Source organism: Platalea leucorodia (genome assembly GCF_965183815.1).
Source record: "Platalea leucorodia genome assembly, chromosome: 20".
In the NCBI taxonomy this organism is placed as follows: Eukaryota; Metazoa; Chordata; class Aves; order Pelecaniformes; family Threskiornithidae; genus Platalea; species Platalea leucorodia.
The window spans coordinates 5,674,010-5,688,150 of NC_138842.1; the positions used below are offsets into that span (position 1 = coordinate 5,674,010).

At 44.2% G+C, this 14,141-nt stretch overlaps 1 protein-coding gene across 1 annotated transcript in view; it reads right to left on the bottom strand.

Moving 5' to 3' along the window:
* Positions 1–1,722: 1,722 nt before the first annotated feature.
* Positions 1,723–14,141, bottom strand: part of POU2F3 (POU class 2 homeobox 3) — a gene marked incomplete at both ends in the record, with an annotated part of 42,153 nt that continues 29,734 nt past the window's right edge. Inside the window, 10 exons of the mRNA XM_082330872.1 lie at positions 1,723–1,762; positions 2,690–2,822; positions 3,413–3,479; positions 5,104–5,265; positions 6,549–6,685; positions 7,579–7,720; positions 8,111–8,293; positions 8,442–8,524; positions 11,790–11,892; positions 13,488–13,592. Of these exons, the coding sequence (XP_082186998.1) occupies positions 1,723–1,762; positions 2,690–2,822; positions 3,413–3,479; positions 5,104–5,265; positions 6,549–6,685; positions 7,579–7,720; positions 8,111–8,293; positions 8,442–8,524; positions 11,790–11,892; positions 13,488–13,592 (1,155 nt within the window). The remainder of the gene's footprint in view (positions 1,763–2,689; positions 2,823–3,412; positions 3,480–5,103; positions 5,266–6,548; positions 6,686–7,578; positions 7,721–8,110; positions 8,294–8,441; positions 8,525–11,789; positions 11,893–13,487; positions 13,593–14,141) is intronic.

Below are 14,141 nucleotides of genomic sequence, written 5' to 3' on the forward strand. Positions count from 1 at the left end.
GGGAATCCAGGAAACAAATACAGTTTCTCCCTTTTTTGTGTTAGAACATTTTGAAAAAACTTTTTTTAGTATTTTAAAAAAAGAAATATTTTTCTTAATTTCCATTTTTTAAGAAACGTTACCTTATCTTTTCCAGTCCTCTCTCGTTATTATCAGTGCTTCTATAACAAAACCTCACTCAAAGCAACAAATGCGGTTCTATATACAATGTGCATGTAGGGCTCAATACTTTGTGTGCAGGTAGCTGATAAACTCTTAAGTCCACAGACTCCCTATAGCAATAATTCATCACAGAACTGGGTGAGTAGGATAAGAAACAAGAGATCCATGTTTTTTTTTCCCCCAGAAGTGACAAAGGATAATTTTTACTTAAAAAAAAAAAAAAAAGCTCACATATACCTAAAAAAAAAAAAAAAAAGCCATCAGAAAAAAAGACTACTACTCAAAAATGTCTATTTACAATCTGTGAACCAGATACTCATTTACTCTCATTCCACTGAATTAATTACTTGTATCCATAGACAACCTGACCAGGAATTTGTATTACTCAAGTCTACTTTAACAAAATTAAATATCTACCTCTTTTCAAGTGGAGAGTTGCAAAGTAACAACAATTTCCCTGGTGATATGCTGTGAAAGCGGAAGTTTCCTACACTTTGGCATCTCATGAAATTAAGAAACACTTGCACACACAAACCTCAAGATTCACACCTGAGCAATACAACTTGTCCTCCCAAGAACAGAAGAGCGTGCTGCAGAGAACAGGCAAGCTACATTACGTACAATTCAGGAAAGACCGGAACACATGCAGACCTCTACACCAGAGAGGTTGTTTTTGTTTGGTATCACATAAAACCCAAAAGAGGAATAAAAGAAAGAAGGGAAGGTCAAGACTAATCCTTGTCCCATCAAAACAACACAAACTGCTCTTGTGTTCAATGGAGTCAGAAGCCAAGGTTTTCGAACAGTGACGTCCTCCAGTGGGGCAGTGAGGCCAGCTGTGAACAATAACAAGACCTAGACACAAATTTTGCAAAAGACAACAATTCTTTTAAAAGGAAAAAATAAGAAGGCTCTAAAATACTTAATTAAAAAAAAAAAGAAAGAAAAAAGAAAAAAAAGGCACCTTTAGAAACAGAGCAGAATGGCTCAAAGCAAAGCAAGTTTGGTAGTGGATAAAGCACAGTGCCATCGACCTTGGAAGTCTATTGAAAACCAAGGCTCACATCTAGGCACAGGTCTCTGGTGAAATGAACTGGGTAACCTCGGCTCAGTTTGGGGGTTTACGGTATGTGTGCGTGATAGTAACAGCATAATAGACCCTTCTTATAGGAAACTCTGAAATGAGTGAGGGGAAAAGAGGGTCCTGACATAGAAATCCTTCCAGATCAGAGATTGCCAGGCAATCCAGTGTGAATGCAGAGATTTGCAAGCAGAGGGCAGTGTTTCATGCTAAGAGTGCTAAGCAAGGGCTCATTCTTGAAGTGAATGCCTGGAAGAGTATGATAATGTCACTGTTGGCGTTGAGAATCCTTGGGGAAGGTCAGCTGCAGTTTGAGTCCCTGGAGAGTTCTGCTGCTATGGGTTCCCTTAAACAAGACCTTCATTTGGCAGCATTTTGAAGGCACTGGAACGCCAGATGTTGCCCCAAGCATTGTTCCTAGAGAAGCTGGTCCATAGCTAGAAGTCAGAGCTCCTTTTACACATGATGGAGGAGTCATCTCAGTGGAGGTAGGTAGGTTGATTCCATCGGTACCAAGATCTGTTTGCAACACAGGAAATAACAGCTACAATTGCCATGTTGTTAACACTTTCCCCTTGAAATAAAAATCATTATTATTCCATTTGAAACCTTACTTTGACTCAGCAGCCAGCAAATGATCCTTTGCTCCTATAGGAAGCTCATAGCAAAACCCCTGTCTTTCTAAGCAACATCTTCCATTGTGCTCGTGATTTCACATACTAGCTGGCTGTTGGACTTCCCCCATGCAAGAGGAGGTCTGATTCACAGCACAGGGTGACCCATGACTCAGAAAGCCCAGGAGCTATGGGTAACGCCCTCTGCTCTCTGTTGCCTTCCTACTAACACAGCATCCTTGATGTGATGTAGCAGAAACAAGTGCAGGGAAGCCTGAGCAGCACAGACTGTGGCAGAGGCATGTTCAGTGAAATAACCAGAAGGGCTCTGAGCCCGTATGTGTGGCTTAATGCTTTTGTAGCATCTAAAGGCAGGGCAGAGGAAAATCTTTGTTCTTACTTCATCTGCAACTGTGAAATAGTTACTGTGCCACAGAGCTCTCTGGGTGGCACTGCAGGAGAGAAAACTGGCTGTGGAGGGGGTTATCCAAGCAGAAACAGCAAAACAAGCCTTCCTCTGCTTCCTCCACGCAAGGAGTTAGTTTAGGACAGTCCTTATGGCCAGTGTTTCTATTCAGGTTTTTGGTGGTTGTTTTTTTTTTTTTTCTCCCCTCCTTTTTTTAGCCAGCACAGTTTTTCAGGCAAAACTTGATTTACTATTTGTCTTCAAGTAGAAAAATAGCCATATCCCAAGAAGAATGTGCCACCACATAGCTCCACACTGCTGGAGTCTCTAAGGGCTTGCACATTCTTCTCTAAGGTCCCATTGCTTCTCTCCCAAGCCCTCCGACGCCCTTGCCAAGGAGCAAGCTGTGGGCCCCCGCTGCCTTACCCTGAAGAGTTGAAACCGGATGAGTTCATTGCAGCTTTGGAGTTGCTCTGGGCTGTGCCGGGGCTGCTGGCATGGAGTGCACTGCCAGGGGACGAGGGCCTGCTGGAGTTCCCTGGGGAACACGATGATGTTACTGTGTAGCAGAGAAAGCAGAATAAGACTGGGATCTCCTTTTCCTGCCAAGGACAGCCCAAGCCCAAACACTTCCACCATATCTTGTATCCATCCTGTTGTTCATCTGATTCACTGCCTGCCCTGCAGCAGCCAGGCAGAATCTGTGCCGCAGCCGCAGAGAAGGTGGGGGTCTCCAGGACGGCTGGCTCTGTAGTGCTTGGTTTCTATTACCGTGAATTGCACTCCTCAAAGGAGATCTGAGAGTGTTCTGCTGAAGAAATGCAGTAACCTACCCCCAAGCGCTCCTCTTGTGTGGCTTGTAGGTGCACCTGGCTCCCAAACCTAAACACCCCGGTAAAATTTGCCTAGGATTATCCTGGGAATGTTATCATGCCCAGGAAGCTTTCCGTGTCTTTGTTGGAGCCAAGAGAAAGACTCTGCTGTTCTTATCCCTTGTACACTAGTTACGTGGGGATACTTTCCCTGGGCAAACCCAAGGGTCTTATTAAGAGGGGCCTGCAAGTGTGACCTAGAAACCAAGTAGTCAGAGAGCAAGAGCAGAGGAAGGAGGGAAGGAATGGTGAGTGAGGCAGGTTTCTCAAGGCTTACCAGTTCCAGGCATGGTGCTATGCACTGGATTGACGGAGAGGGGCCCCAAGGACCCTGAGGTAGAGACCTGGAGAGAAACAGAAGCAAACAGTAAGCAGTTGGCTCTAGGAGGGTATAGATCACAAAACGCCACTCCTTTCACACTCCCTTTAGGGTGTGCTGGCTCCCAGGCAGACTTCTTATCTACATCTGAGGCTCCCACGGATATTTCTCTTCATACTCTAGGGTAGAAGCACCATTCCCATATTCAGGGCCATGGAAAGAAACCAGAATGAGTATTACATGTGCCTGACACTCTCTACACAGGCCTAAATTTATGGACCAGCTATGGAAAAGCCTGAAATTATCAAACATAAGCCAAACTTTCTGGAAGCCCCAAGATCCAGCTGGTAGAAGCCACTGCCCTTTGGATGTCTCGGACTGGATGTTCCTAGGCTGAAACTTCCCAGCTCACTGTGGTCTTGGGCACAAATAATCCCTTTTCCTTTACGGAGTTCTTGATGGGTGAGAATTCTCAGGTGACAATTAGTAATTTGGTGGCTGCAATCAAAGTGAGCCTGGGGCATTTGTTGTTCAACCATGATACTTTAACTACAGGCAACACGTTGTTCAGAATGACGGATGAGCAAAGGCATACTTTGTACAATGCCTTCACAGGAAAACTACTCACCAAAGCTACTGCTTTAAAAATTCATGGCTTGCAAGCAGCATTTTGTGTTTGTGACTCTAGACCAAATGTGTTGTGCAAGAAGTGACCAAACTTCTTGTGATGTTTTCCTGCCTCCTGATGGATAATTCCAAAACCCGGAAGATTTCAAGATAAAATATTGCTTGCAAATACGTACTCTCCCTCCCACTCATGTGTGCTCCAGCACTAATAACACCGTAGGGAGGGTCCTGCCACTTTTATCTGTGGAAGCCACTAAGCAACTATTAACTAGCAGAAATGCAATAGTAGCCTGTTATCCACAGTAGCCGCTGACAGCAGATTACAAGGGATACGCTTTCACCAGCTCTCACAACAGTTTCTCTTTTCCTCATCCTTCCTGGCAATAAAAATACGCTTGCCAAAATGTGAATGTACAACATGAAAGAAGGACAATTATCACTACTGAAGTGTATTCTGCATTTCTGCACAGATGTGAAACAACAAACTGATATGTAAATGGTTACCATTAGGTTTCAGAGTTAACAAATAAATTGACATGAGTGGATGTAATTCTTATTCCATGGAATGCTGATTCCTCCTCCATTAACTTTGGAAAGCTTTTATTTACCAATCTCAGGGTGAAAAGTTTTGGGATAGCACCCCTATTTGGATAAATTATCCTACAGTTAAAGTGACCTATACCTTGTGTATTGTGAGAATTTATTCCTTGTGAGAAAACTTGTGTTTTCTTTCTATTGTTTTCATTAATAGAATAAAAATAAATGTTCTGTAAGTGCAGGCATGAGATTCCATTCAAATTAGGATGTTGAGTATATGCCCAATCCGTGGCTAGCCCAGCTGCCTCGCTGCACACTCCTGCAGGTGTAATCCCCCACTGGACTTGCCAGCACCGCAGGGACCTGTGTGTACACGGAAATGTCCTGTCCTGTTTCCTTTTCTAGCAAAGCCTGCTGCATCCCCCCATCCTTTTCCCTTCTTGTCTGGGATGGCACGTAGAACTCCTTAATCCAAAGTCTCTCACCAGTCTGGAATTGTAGATAGGTGATTTGATGGGGGATGGCATTGGGCAGCTGATCCGTTTTTCCTTCTGGCGCCGGTTGCAGAACCAGACCCGGACCACCTCCTTTTCCATGGAGAGCTGCTCTGCTATCAAGGATATCTCCTCTGAACTGGGCTTGGGGTTCTGCTGAGAAAAGGCAGGAGGTTAAAGAAAGCCCCAAAGAGCCGTAACTTACAGCATCAATGTATGCTTCTGCTGCTGGAAAGGCAGAGGACAAGGGTAGGGTTGGCTGTAAACTGGGGAGGGGAAAAAATTTGCTTCTAAGACAAAGGGTAAATATTTGGGTGAGAGATTATGTTCTGTGAACCAGAAAGCGCCTCTGATTCAATATCAAGTCTCATGGAATCAGTGGGGGATGAGTCACGCTACCTGGCCCTGTTATTGCATAAAGCACCACGCTCTTTGATCTTAACAGCACCCTAAATCATTGCTTGGGGGGAAGCTAATGACTGGTGGTCTTCTTATCCCTACACAGGACACACAAGCTTTGAGTGCTGTTTGTACGCCTACATGCACCATCTCAGAAGATCCATTTCTTCCCTTTCTTCCTCCATCCCTCATGTATAAAGGGAAATAATAGTATCCATCCTTTCTTCTGAGTCACTTATTTTCTGGTGCATTTGAAAGCATTTAGCTCTATGGGTTTTGATCTGAGTTGAAGACTTGAGGGTCAAAAATACCTAGCACGGAGATGCCAAGACAGTTTTCCCATTACAAAGAATGCCCATTACTAGCTAAAAATGAGGTGCCCGTAATGACCTGACAATGATCGTCTTTTTTTCTCATTAACAGTCTCAGGAGGAAATTTTGATATGATCAGATATGAGGGAGAAACCAAGAAAAAATGAGGGCTGGTCAAAAACAGTTCTGATGAAAAATTTTCAATGGACAAGTCAGTCCTACTGATTTAAAGCTCTCTTTGCTCTCTGTACTGATTTTTCTTAAAAAATCTCAATGCTTAAAAAGTAAAAGGCTCCGCTTCTGAAATGATTCAGCAGCAATATCTGGAGCGACTAGTTCTGTGGTCTCCCCAGACCTGCTTAACGGGGCATCCGTTTCTGTGCTGCACCGTGGCCACACAGTTCCCGTGACACACGCCCGCAACTCGCAAAGAGAAGAGGTGGGCGCAGGAGATCAGCTCTGGCTAGGGCACTGATCAGTGGAAGATAATGGGGAGGTGTGGTGATGAAACTAATTCCTTTAAAACAACATTTACCAAGGAAATAATTGGGTCCGATTTCTTTGTTTTTGACACTTGTCCCATTAACACCTACAAGCATTTTCTAACCTGCTATCAAAACAAACAAAAAAAGAGATCTCTTTTTTTGAGGATTCAGTGCTACTATGACTGAGCAAATGCCAAACTCAGAGAGAGTTCATAACACATTCAAGGATTTTCCCCTCACATCTTGAAATCTTTTCTCCAGCGTGGAACGAATGTTGGTCTCAATGCTGGTTCGCTTCTTTCTTTTCCGTCCAAACATCTCATTCACTGAGGGGTAGGAATTGGGAGTGCTCATTGAAGAATCCAAAGGAGCAGATTCTGGGGAAAGAGGGAGGGGAAGAGAGATATTCAAGAAAATAGTGAGTTATTTTCATTCCTAGATCCTTTCTGGGAACTATGACACCACCTAAGATAAGGAAAGTGTTCCTACATTGTGGATCCTTCCTCTAATGATGATTAAAATTGCTCCAACAGTCCCAAATCCATCAATGATCTTGTCCGAATCAGGAAAGAAATATGAGTGCTAAAATTTTAATTGACACACTATTTTTCTTTTTTTCCAGCTTGATTTCCAGCCTGCTCTGATGGGGACAATGCATTTTCCAATTATTTAATTTCACACAGTTAAAGATGTTGACTTACACAACTGGGATCAGGTCTCATGTAGCCAATACACCTCCTGACATAAAGTGATCAAACATGCAGCTCCTGAAGGGCTGGGTGAAGCACATGAGACTAATGCCACTCCTACAGTGGTTTGCAGCCAGCAGAGGACACCAGCCCAATACCGGTCCTACTGGGGATTCCCCTTGCAGTGATATCTTCCTTTTCTAATTACTGCTCATAGGATAATCTCTGAGAAGTCACTTCCTACTCTTTCCAGTTTACACGGGGAGGGACTGAATGGACCAGCCCAGTGATTTGCCCCAGACCATGCAATAGAGCAAGAGGCGATGCAGGAAGGGGCTGCCCCAGACACCAGCTGCAATGTGAATCCCGTATTGCCAGAGTGAAAGGACAGATGTGGTTTGATATCTAGGCTGCTATGCAACCCGCTGTGTGATCCACAGGGGAAAGCAGTCTGTTACCAGCCCAACCACAGATCTGAGAAGTCCAGCTCCGATTTTCCTGGCTTTTATTGGAGGTTCCTGGATGGATCGTCTCATGTGCTGGCCAAGACTGGTGGCATTTGTGCGCGCAATGTCACCTACCTGCGTCACTCAGCCACTTCTCCAGCAGAGGTTTGAGCTTGCACATATTCTTGAAGCTTAGGTTGAGAGCCTCGAAGCGGGAAATGGTGGTCTGGCTGAAATCGTTGCCATAGAGCTTCCCCATGGCAAGTCCAACGTCACCCTGTCAGAGAAGATCCAAATCACAACATGAGTTCAGAAAAAAAATCCTCACAGCTGCCTGCTGTCAGAGCACCTCTCAGGCAGCTTCCAGAATAGGTGCAGCTTAGTTTCCATGACCTGCCTTCCAGAGAAAGCGACTTCTCTTCCCACTGGAGTCTGCCCCACACCCCTGTGGCTTTGTGTATTGACGAAGGTGCAGATAATGAGGTCATGGTAATGAAGTATTAGGAAGAGTTTGTCTCTTCATGTGTTTGGAAGGGGATGCTCCAAAGAAAGCCAAACTGTACCTAATCCAGCCCTTCCTCCATCCACCACTCTGCCACAAACTCCCCCAGCCCAACATGTCCACATCACAAGTGACACCAACTTTCCCATGGACAAGGCTGCTCACCTGCGTGAACCCCAATTTGATTCGCCTTTGTTTGAAAGTCTTAGCAAACTTTTCCAGCTCCTCCAGGTCACTGGGTTCCTCAGATGCTCCTGATGGAGTTAGGTGCTTTGCCACTTGCAAATGCTGGGGTACGTCCAGGTGGGGTTCAACCGATGAGCCAGGGAGTCCAGAACGGCCCACAGCCTGTTAAAACAACAACAAAAATGCATAGCCACAATGATAGAAAAGCACGCCATTTTCTCTGCCATTTGCCCTTAATGAAGCAGCACTTTTTGTAGACGGGTGCTTCTCAGGGTAGGACTGTATGTTGGACTGAGTTGAGGCAAGTTACCTGTGATGCCAAGCTGGGTCCCGGTTGGGAGAGGAGAAGGCTGCCCTGTTGCTGGGGAAAGGAGAGGATGTTTGGCTGCAAAGCTGAGGAGAGAAAAAAAAGAGATGCGTCTGATCATACCAGCTCCTTCATCAGCACCTAGGCAGCCGAACATCACTCTGCACAGGAAAGACTCATGAAGCTCAGAGTGGAAAATGTCAGCTAGCTCTTGTTCAAAATATGAGAATTTCAGCCATCACAAATGTAGATGGCTCTGAGTTGGATTATGAAAAAGGAAAGGTTCTTTTCATGGCTTTTTAGCCTGAAAGGGATTATTACAATAACGATATAAGTAGAATATCTCATCCACCGATCCCTGTGTGTAGCTCATTAACCTAAGGCTGAACTAGGGCACAGACATTTTACATAGACATCTAACTTTAATTTTAGATGCCAAGCAGCAGAGGATTTATTCCATCCTTAGTGGTGATCTCTCCCAGTGCTTAATCATTGTAGCTGTTAAAAAATGTGCATCTTATTTCCAATAGAAGCTTTTCTGACTCCAACTTTCAGCCACTTGATCTTGTTAAAAAAATCCTGATCCTACAGTTAATCTCATGAGCCTACCCACTCTGCTTTCTACTATACATTTCATTTGGAAGTGTCATTCTGAAGCCATCTGACCCTTTCTTTTCTACCCTACTGTATTTCAAATAAATTGAATTTCTTTTGGAATATATAAACCGACATGAAATGATGAAAGGAAAAAAGAAGGGAAATCTATAAAACTAACAAAAACTTGTATTTATGGAGACTGCGTAATTGTTTAGTTGACAAACTGCCAAGTACGAGCCTATATCCCTTACAGGGAACGTCCTTAAGGATGAAGTAGCAACCGAGGCAGTGTAATTCCCTAGAAATTTAGTTAGGTTCTTCAAGTCTGTTGTGGGTGAAGCCTATAGAATTTAGTGAGGATTTATAACCTTCCTTGAAACAGTCAATATATTCTATTGATTGTAACTGACAATTATAGGGAAAACTATAGAAATTTATGGACTTCTGCTAAAAACAAAAGGAAAAAAGATCATCTCCAGAATCAATCACTCCACCCTCTCTCTCCTTCTGTCTTTCCTTTTTTAATTTAGATCTGAATGTGCAGGATCCCATTTATTTATTTAGATTGGTGTTTCAATAAGCCTTCTCTAATGCTGGAACAACTTTGAATTTCAAATGCAGGCTGGTAATGAGGTGCACATTTTTAACAGTGAAGGTAATTAATCACCGGAATGGCTTGCCTAGGGACATGGCGGATGCTCTGTCATTTGGAGTCTTTAAAATCATGATTGAACACCTTTGCGAAAGCTAAGCTCTAGCTCAAATGAAAATTATGGACTGGATTCAGGAATCACCGGTTTGACAGCTGATGAGACAGAGGCTGTGTTTTCGTAAGATGAAGACTTCAGCAGCAATATTTTGGCTCACAATATTCCCAGCATCTACCTGGCTGCTTTTTTCCACCTTTACAGCACAGAGCTCTCACCCACTTATTCAAGTGTGCCAGCGTTAGCTGTTCGAAAGGCTGCACAATGAATCACATCAGGGCATAATAAATCAGACCTGGGAACTTATCCGGCTTAAAAACAGCTTTAAAACACTAAACCCAAACCAAAACGTGTGTCCTTTTGGAAAGGTTAAGCCCACAGCCAAGCCCCTTTGGCCATGAAATCCATGAACTGGTGTACCCATCGGTCAGAACTCAGCAAACATTGAGGGTGTTCCCATGCCGGCCCGAGGGAAAACTTCAGGAATATTTCGTGCATCCCTTCGGTATGAAGAACGCTCCACCTGTGTATGTACCAAACAACTGCTTCCAGAAAACCAATCTGTGCCTTCACTTTCACTCCCCGGTGGCTGTGCAAGCACACGGCGAAGGATCATTAAACTTGGCAATCACCTATTCAAATGGAAGTGCTTTTGCACAGAAAAAACGACTACTGACCAGAATATCCAGTCTTTATCAAGTCTGGAACCAACAGGGGTCATGGCCAAACAAGTGGCCTTCTGTTGGAGGTGTTATAGCTGCCAAAGGAAATCACTTAACAGAAGAAACTCTAACTCTACAGAAGGAAGCAAGTTCTGTTCTCCAGTATAATGTGCTTCCTATTATGCGTTAATAAAAGCAGACAGTAAGCAATAGATTATCCTGACCCTTCCATTTCAAACAAACTAAATTCTAGATTATTGTTAAATATACATAAAGTAGTTTCTTCCTACATCACTCACCATCATTTGGCAGAGAGGAGAGTTTATATACTGTCAATGAGAAGTAGGTTTCCTACTTGCCTACACTATAACAATTTTCTTTAGGAGCATATGTACTATTGCGTTCAAGCTGCAGAGGTTTTAAGGGTTTAATTCTGAATTTTCATTCATACGGAGGGACCTCTGTGCTGGAATAAATCAAGAATGTGAGCAAAGGACCCAAGTCCCTTTGCATCTGTCAGGTTATGGATCAAAGCCTATGTTTGTCTGTCCACAAGCAGCATAAGACTTCGTCAATGCCATACCTGTATCCCTGTCATTGGAGAAATGCCATAAAAAATATTGGTGGTAAAAATAGAAGCACAGGGACTTTCTCAAGCACTGGGTTCAGGCCTCAGTCCTTTCATCCCTTTCACGAAGCTGATTACACTCTGTTTCAGAAGTAGTTAGACCTCCTGTCCTCTCCTGACCTGTGGCTTGGAGCGAGATTTGGGAACAGCCACTGGCAACTCCAAACCTCTCAGCTCTCATCCCCAGGTTGCTCCTGGCTAGGTTAGACCTGTTTGTTCTAGTGCCAGCATCGTCCTTCCACCAGAGCAGCTCAGCTCCTTCCGTGGATTCACTCTTCCTCTAAGGTACTTCGAGAGATCAGCTCAACCTCTCATCAGTTTTCTGGAAGAAATGAAGAGTGCTAACCCAGCGAGGCTGGAAGCCCAGGCAGGCTGCAACTGCTCCCCAAGGAGCAGGCTCCTTGCCGTTTTGCCGAAAGCCAGCCAGATGCTCTGAATTTCAGAGGTGGGATCCCTACCAGGTCTGCAAAGACTGGCCCCAAGGTGGCACTCGTGGCGCACACAAGCCACGGATGCCAGGAGCACCTCCTGAACTGGACCCTACCCGGAGCAACTGCTGGGATCATCCCAGGTGCGGGAACCAGCACAGGGGGAAGAGCAGTGGAAAATGCATCTGGTAACATAGCAGGGGAACAAACACCATCATGCTGGGAAAACGTAACAGACCAAATTAAAGACAACAGTCATGAGGAAGCAGGTTTTTCCTAGATATGTGTCTGCTTATAACAATGCCCCTTTCAGCTTTTATTGTTCTTACCTTGTTGCCCGGCCTGAGACTGAGACAGAAGAAACTGGGGAACTGACTGCATATGACCAGGAAGCAATACAAGCTGCTGCAGGGTGTGAAGAGAGCTCATATCCTACGGGAAAAAGCAAAAGGAACAACAAAACTCAGAGATGTCTGCTCTTCACACTGCACCACCTCTCCTATAAAGCTTCCCTGCTCTTTTATACTGTCCTTGACCCCATTCACACTTTTCATTTAACTGCCGACACACCAGATTTGTGTAATTCATGCACTGGAGAGCTACAGATCCAGAGGTACTCCAGGATCTGAAGTCTTCAGCTGTATGGGAAGAATTCTGTGCACACACAGACATCCACATAGAGAATTGTCTACTTTTATCTGAAAGAAAAGTCAATTCTTGAAAAATGACACTGGCAATCAAAACCTGGTTGTTAGAAGCAACAGTGAAACATCTTGGATTTCAGTTTCTTCCAGATAATGTATTTTCAGAGAGTGAACTCCCTAAAATGACACAGGAAAGTGCAGCTGACTGCCCCATCTCATGAACACTGAGAGCCTACGTTCCACAGAAGGCTGATTTCCCAGCCGGCCGCGTGCCGAGACGGGAAAGAAGCAATGCCCAACAGCGCCTGATTCTCTGCACCAACAGCAAATGCATTGCAACGGACACAGTGACCAGATCCAAAAATGTTTCCTCCTCTTTGCCCCATAGCTGCCAGGAATTCCCCACTGTGCATTGAGCAGAGCAGGCAATAGGTACTGAGAGATGAGCATTACATCCTAGCACTTTTTCACATTACTGGGGTCCCAGCCTAGGTCCTTTTTTGGGATTAGGGGATAAGAGTTTGCATTTGCTTGGGATAGACACCAAAAAAAAAAAAAAAAAAAAAAAAACACAACAAACCTTAATAAGACTAACTCTCTTTAGAGGTACATTTTTAAAGGAACTCATTACTCAATAAGATGGGCCCTTTGAGCTTCTCAAGAACTGTTTTGAAGCTTTGGGGAAATTGAACAGTCCCTGAATTGTGTAAGGGATCTGAATACCCCGTGAAAGAAAGAGGGAAGAGATTACTGAGCAGCTGTGGCCTTCTGGCATCTAACTCCCACTAGAATTTAACAAGAGTTAAGTGCTAAACTCCAATTTTTTACCTTAGGAAAAAAAAGTTCCCTCAAGGAATTAATTTCTTCTCTGGTGCAAATCAGTTTGAGGCAACATATTCAAGGATGGCTATACTGGTTAAGATCAAGAGTTAATCTAGCCTAAAATACTGTCTGCAACAATGGCATTAACTAGACGTTCAAGAAAGAGGAAGACCAGGGCAAGCATATCTAACACCTCCCCTTGGTGCTGTCTCAGCCTCCAATTATTTTCAGTTCAAGGGATTTCCTGACCATGGTATGGTTTGCCTACGTAGTAAACCCTCAAAGGAAATCTCATCCAAGTACATGTCCAGTACTTACTTACATGTTTGAACCCATGTAAAACATTCTGCAGAAAAGAAAGAGGCTGAGGAGGAAGCTGACTTTTGCCAACACAGATTCACTTTTCCAATTTAGTGTCCGTCATACCCTCAAGTCTCCTTTTGCCACTGTCAAAAAGCATACATAATTTGGCAAGTGTCTCAAAACCAGCCTTTCCTCTGGAGGTTCACTAACCAGTGCCATTTCAGACTTCTGGACCCCTGAAGCAGCGAAGTCACTTACCCCCGCGATTTGGCTTCCGGGCATCATTGATGATCCCTGCACAAGGTGACCTGACCTAGGGGGGATTGTAGATTGCAAGGAGTCGCTGAGGTCTTCAGTTTTAATCTGAAAAGGAGCAAAGTAATTGTAGCATTAGGGAGCAGAGACAAGGGGATGCAGGAGGTGTGGGGCGGCTAGGAGTCTGAGAGGCTGGAAGGGATCAGGAAGGGGCTCCTCTCGGAGAAAAGTTAGAGGTCAAGACTCACTGCTTCCATCCCTGGCTTTGCACAAAGGCATGGCCATTCCCCACGTCTGCTCTCCAGTTTATAACACAGACATAGTTTTCCTGCTCTGCCAAGCCAAGGGGAGGCTTGCAGTTTGCTCAATTAAAATACATTAACTAAAACACTTTAGGAAGTAACCAAGTTCCAGTGACTTAGCAAAGTTGAAAGCATGCGAGTGCTTTCCTCAGACAAAACACTGAGGCATTTTGTGGAGTTATAAGGAAGACATGAAGCAATTCTCCTTTATAGATCACGACTCACAACCCGATGGCAAGGTTGGCTATAGATGGCCTCTCATTTTGTTCTGAGCCAGCAGAGAACGGTACAAGGGGATGGGAAAGGAAAGGTCATGAAGTGAAAGACCTCAAAAAGCAGTGTAATCTTCCAGACT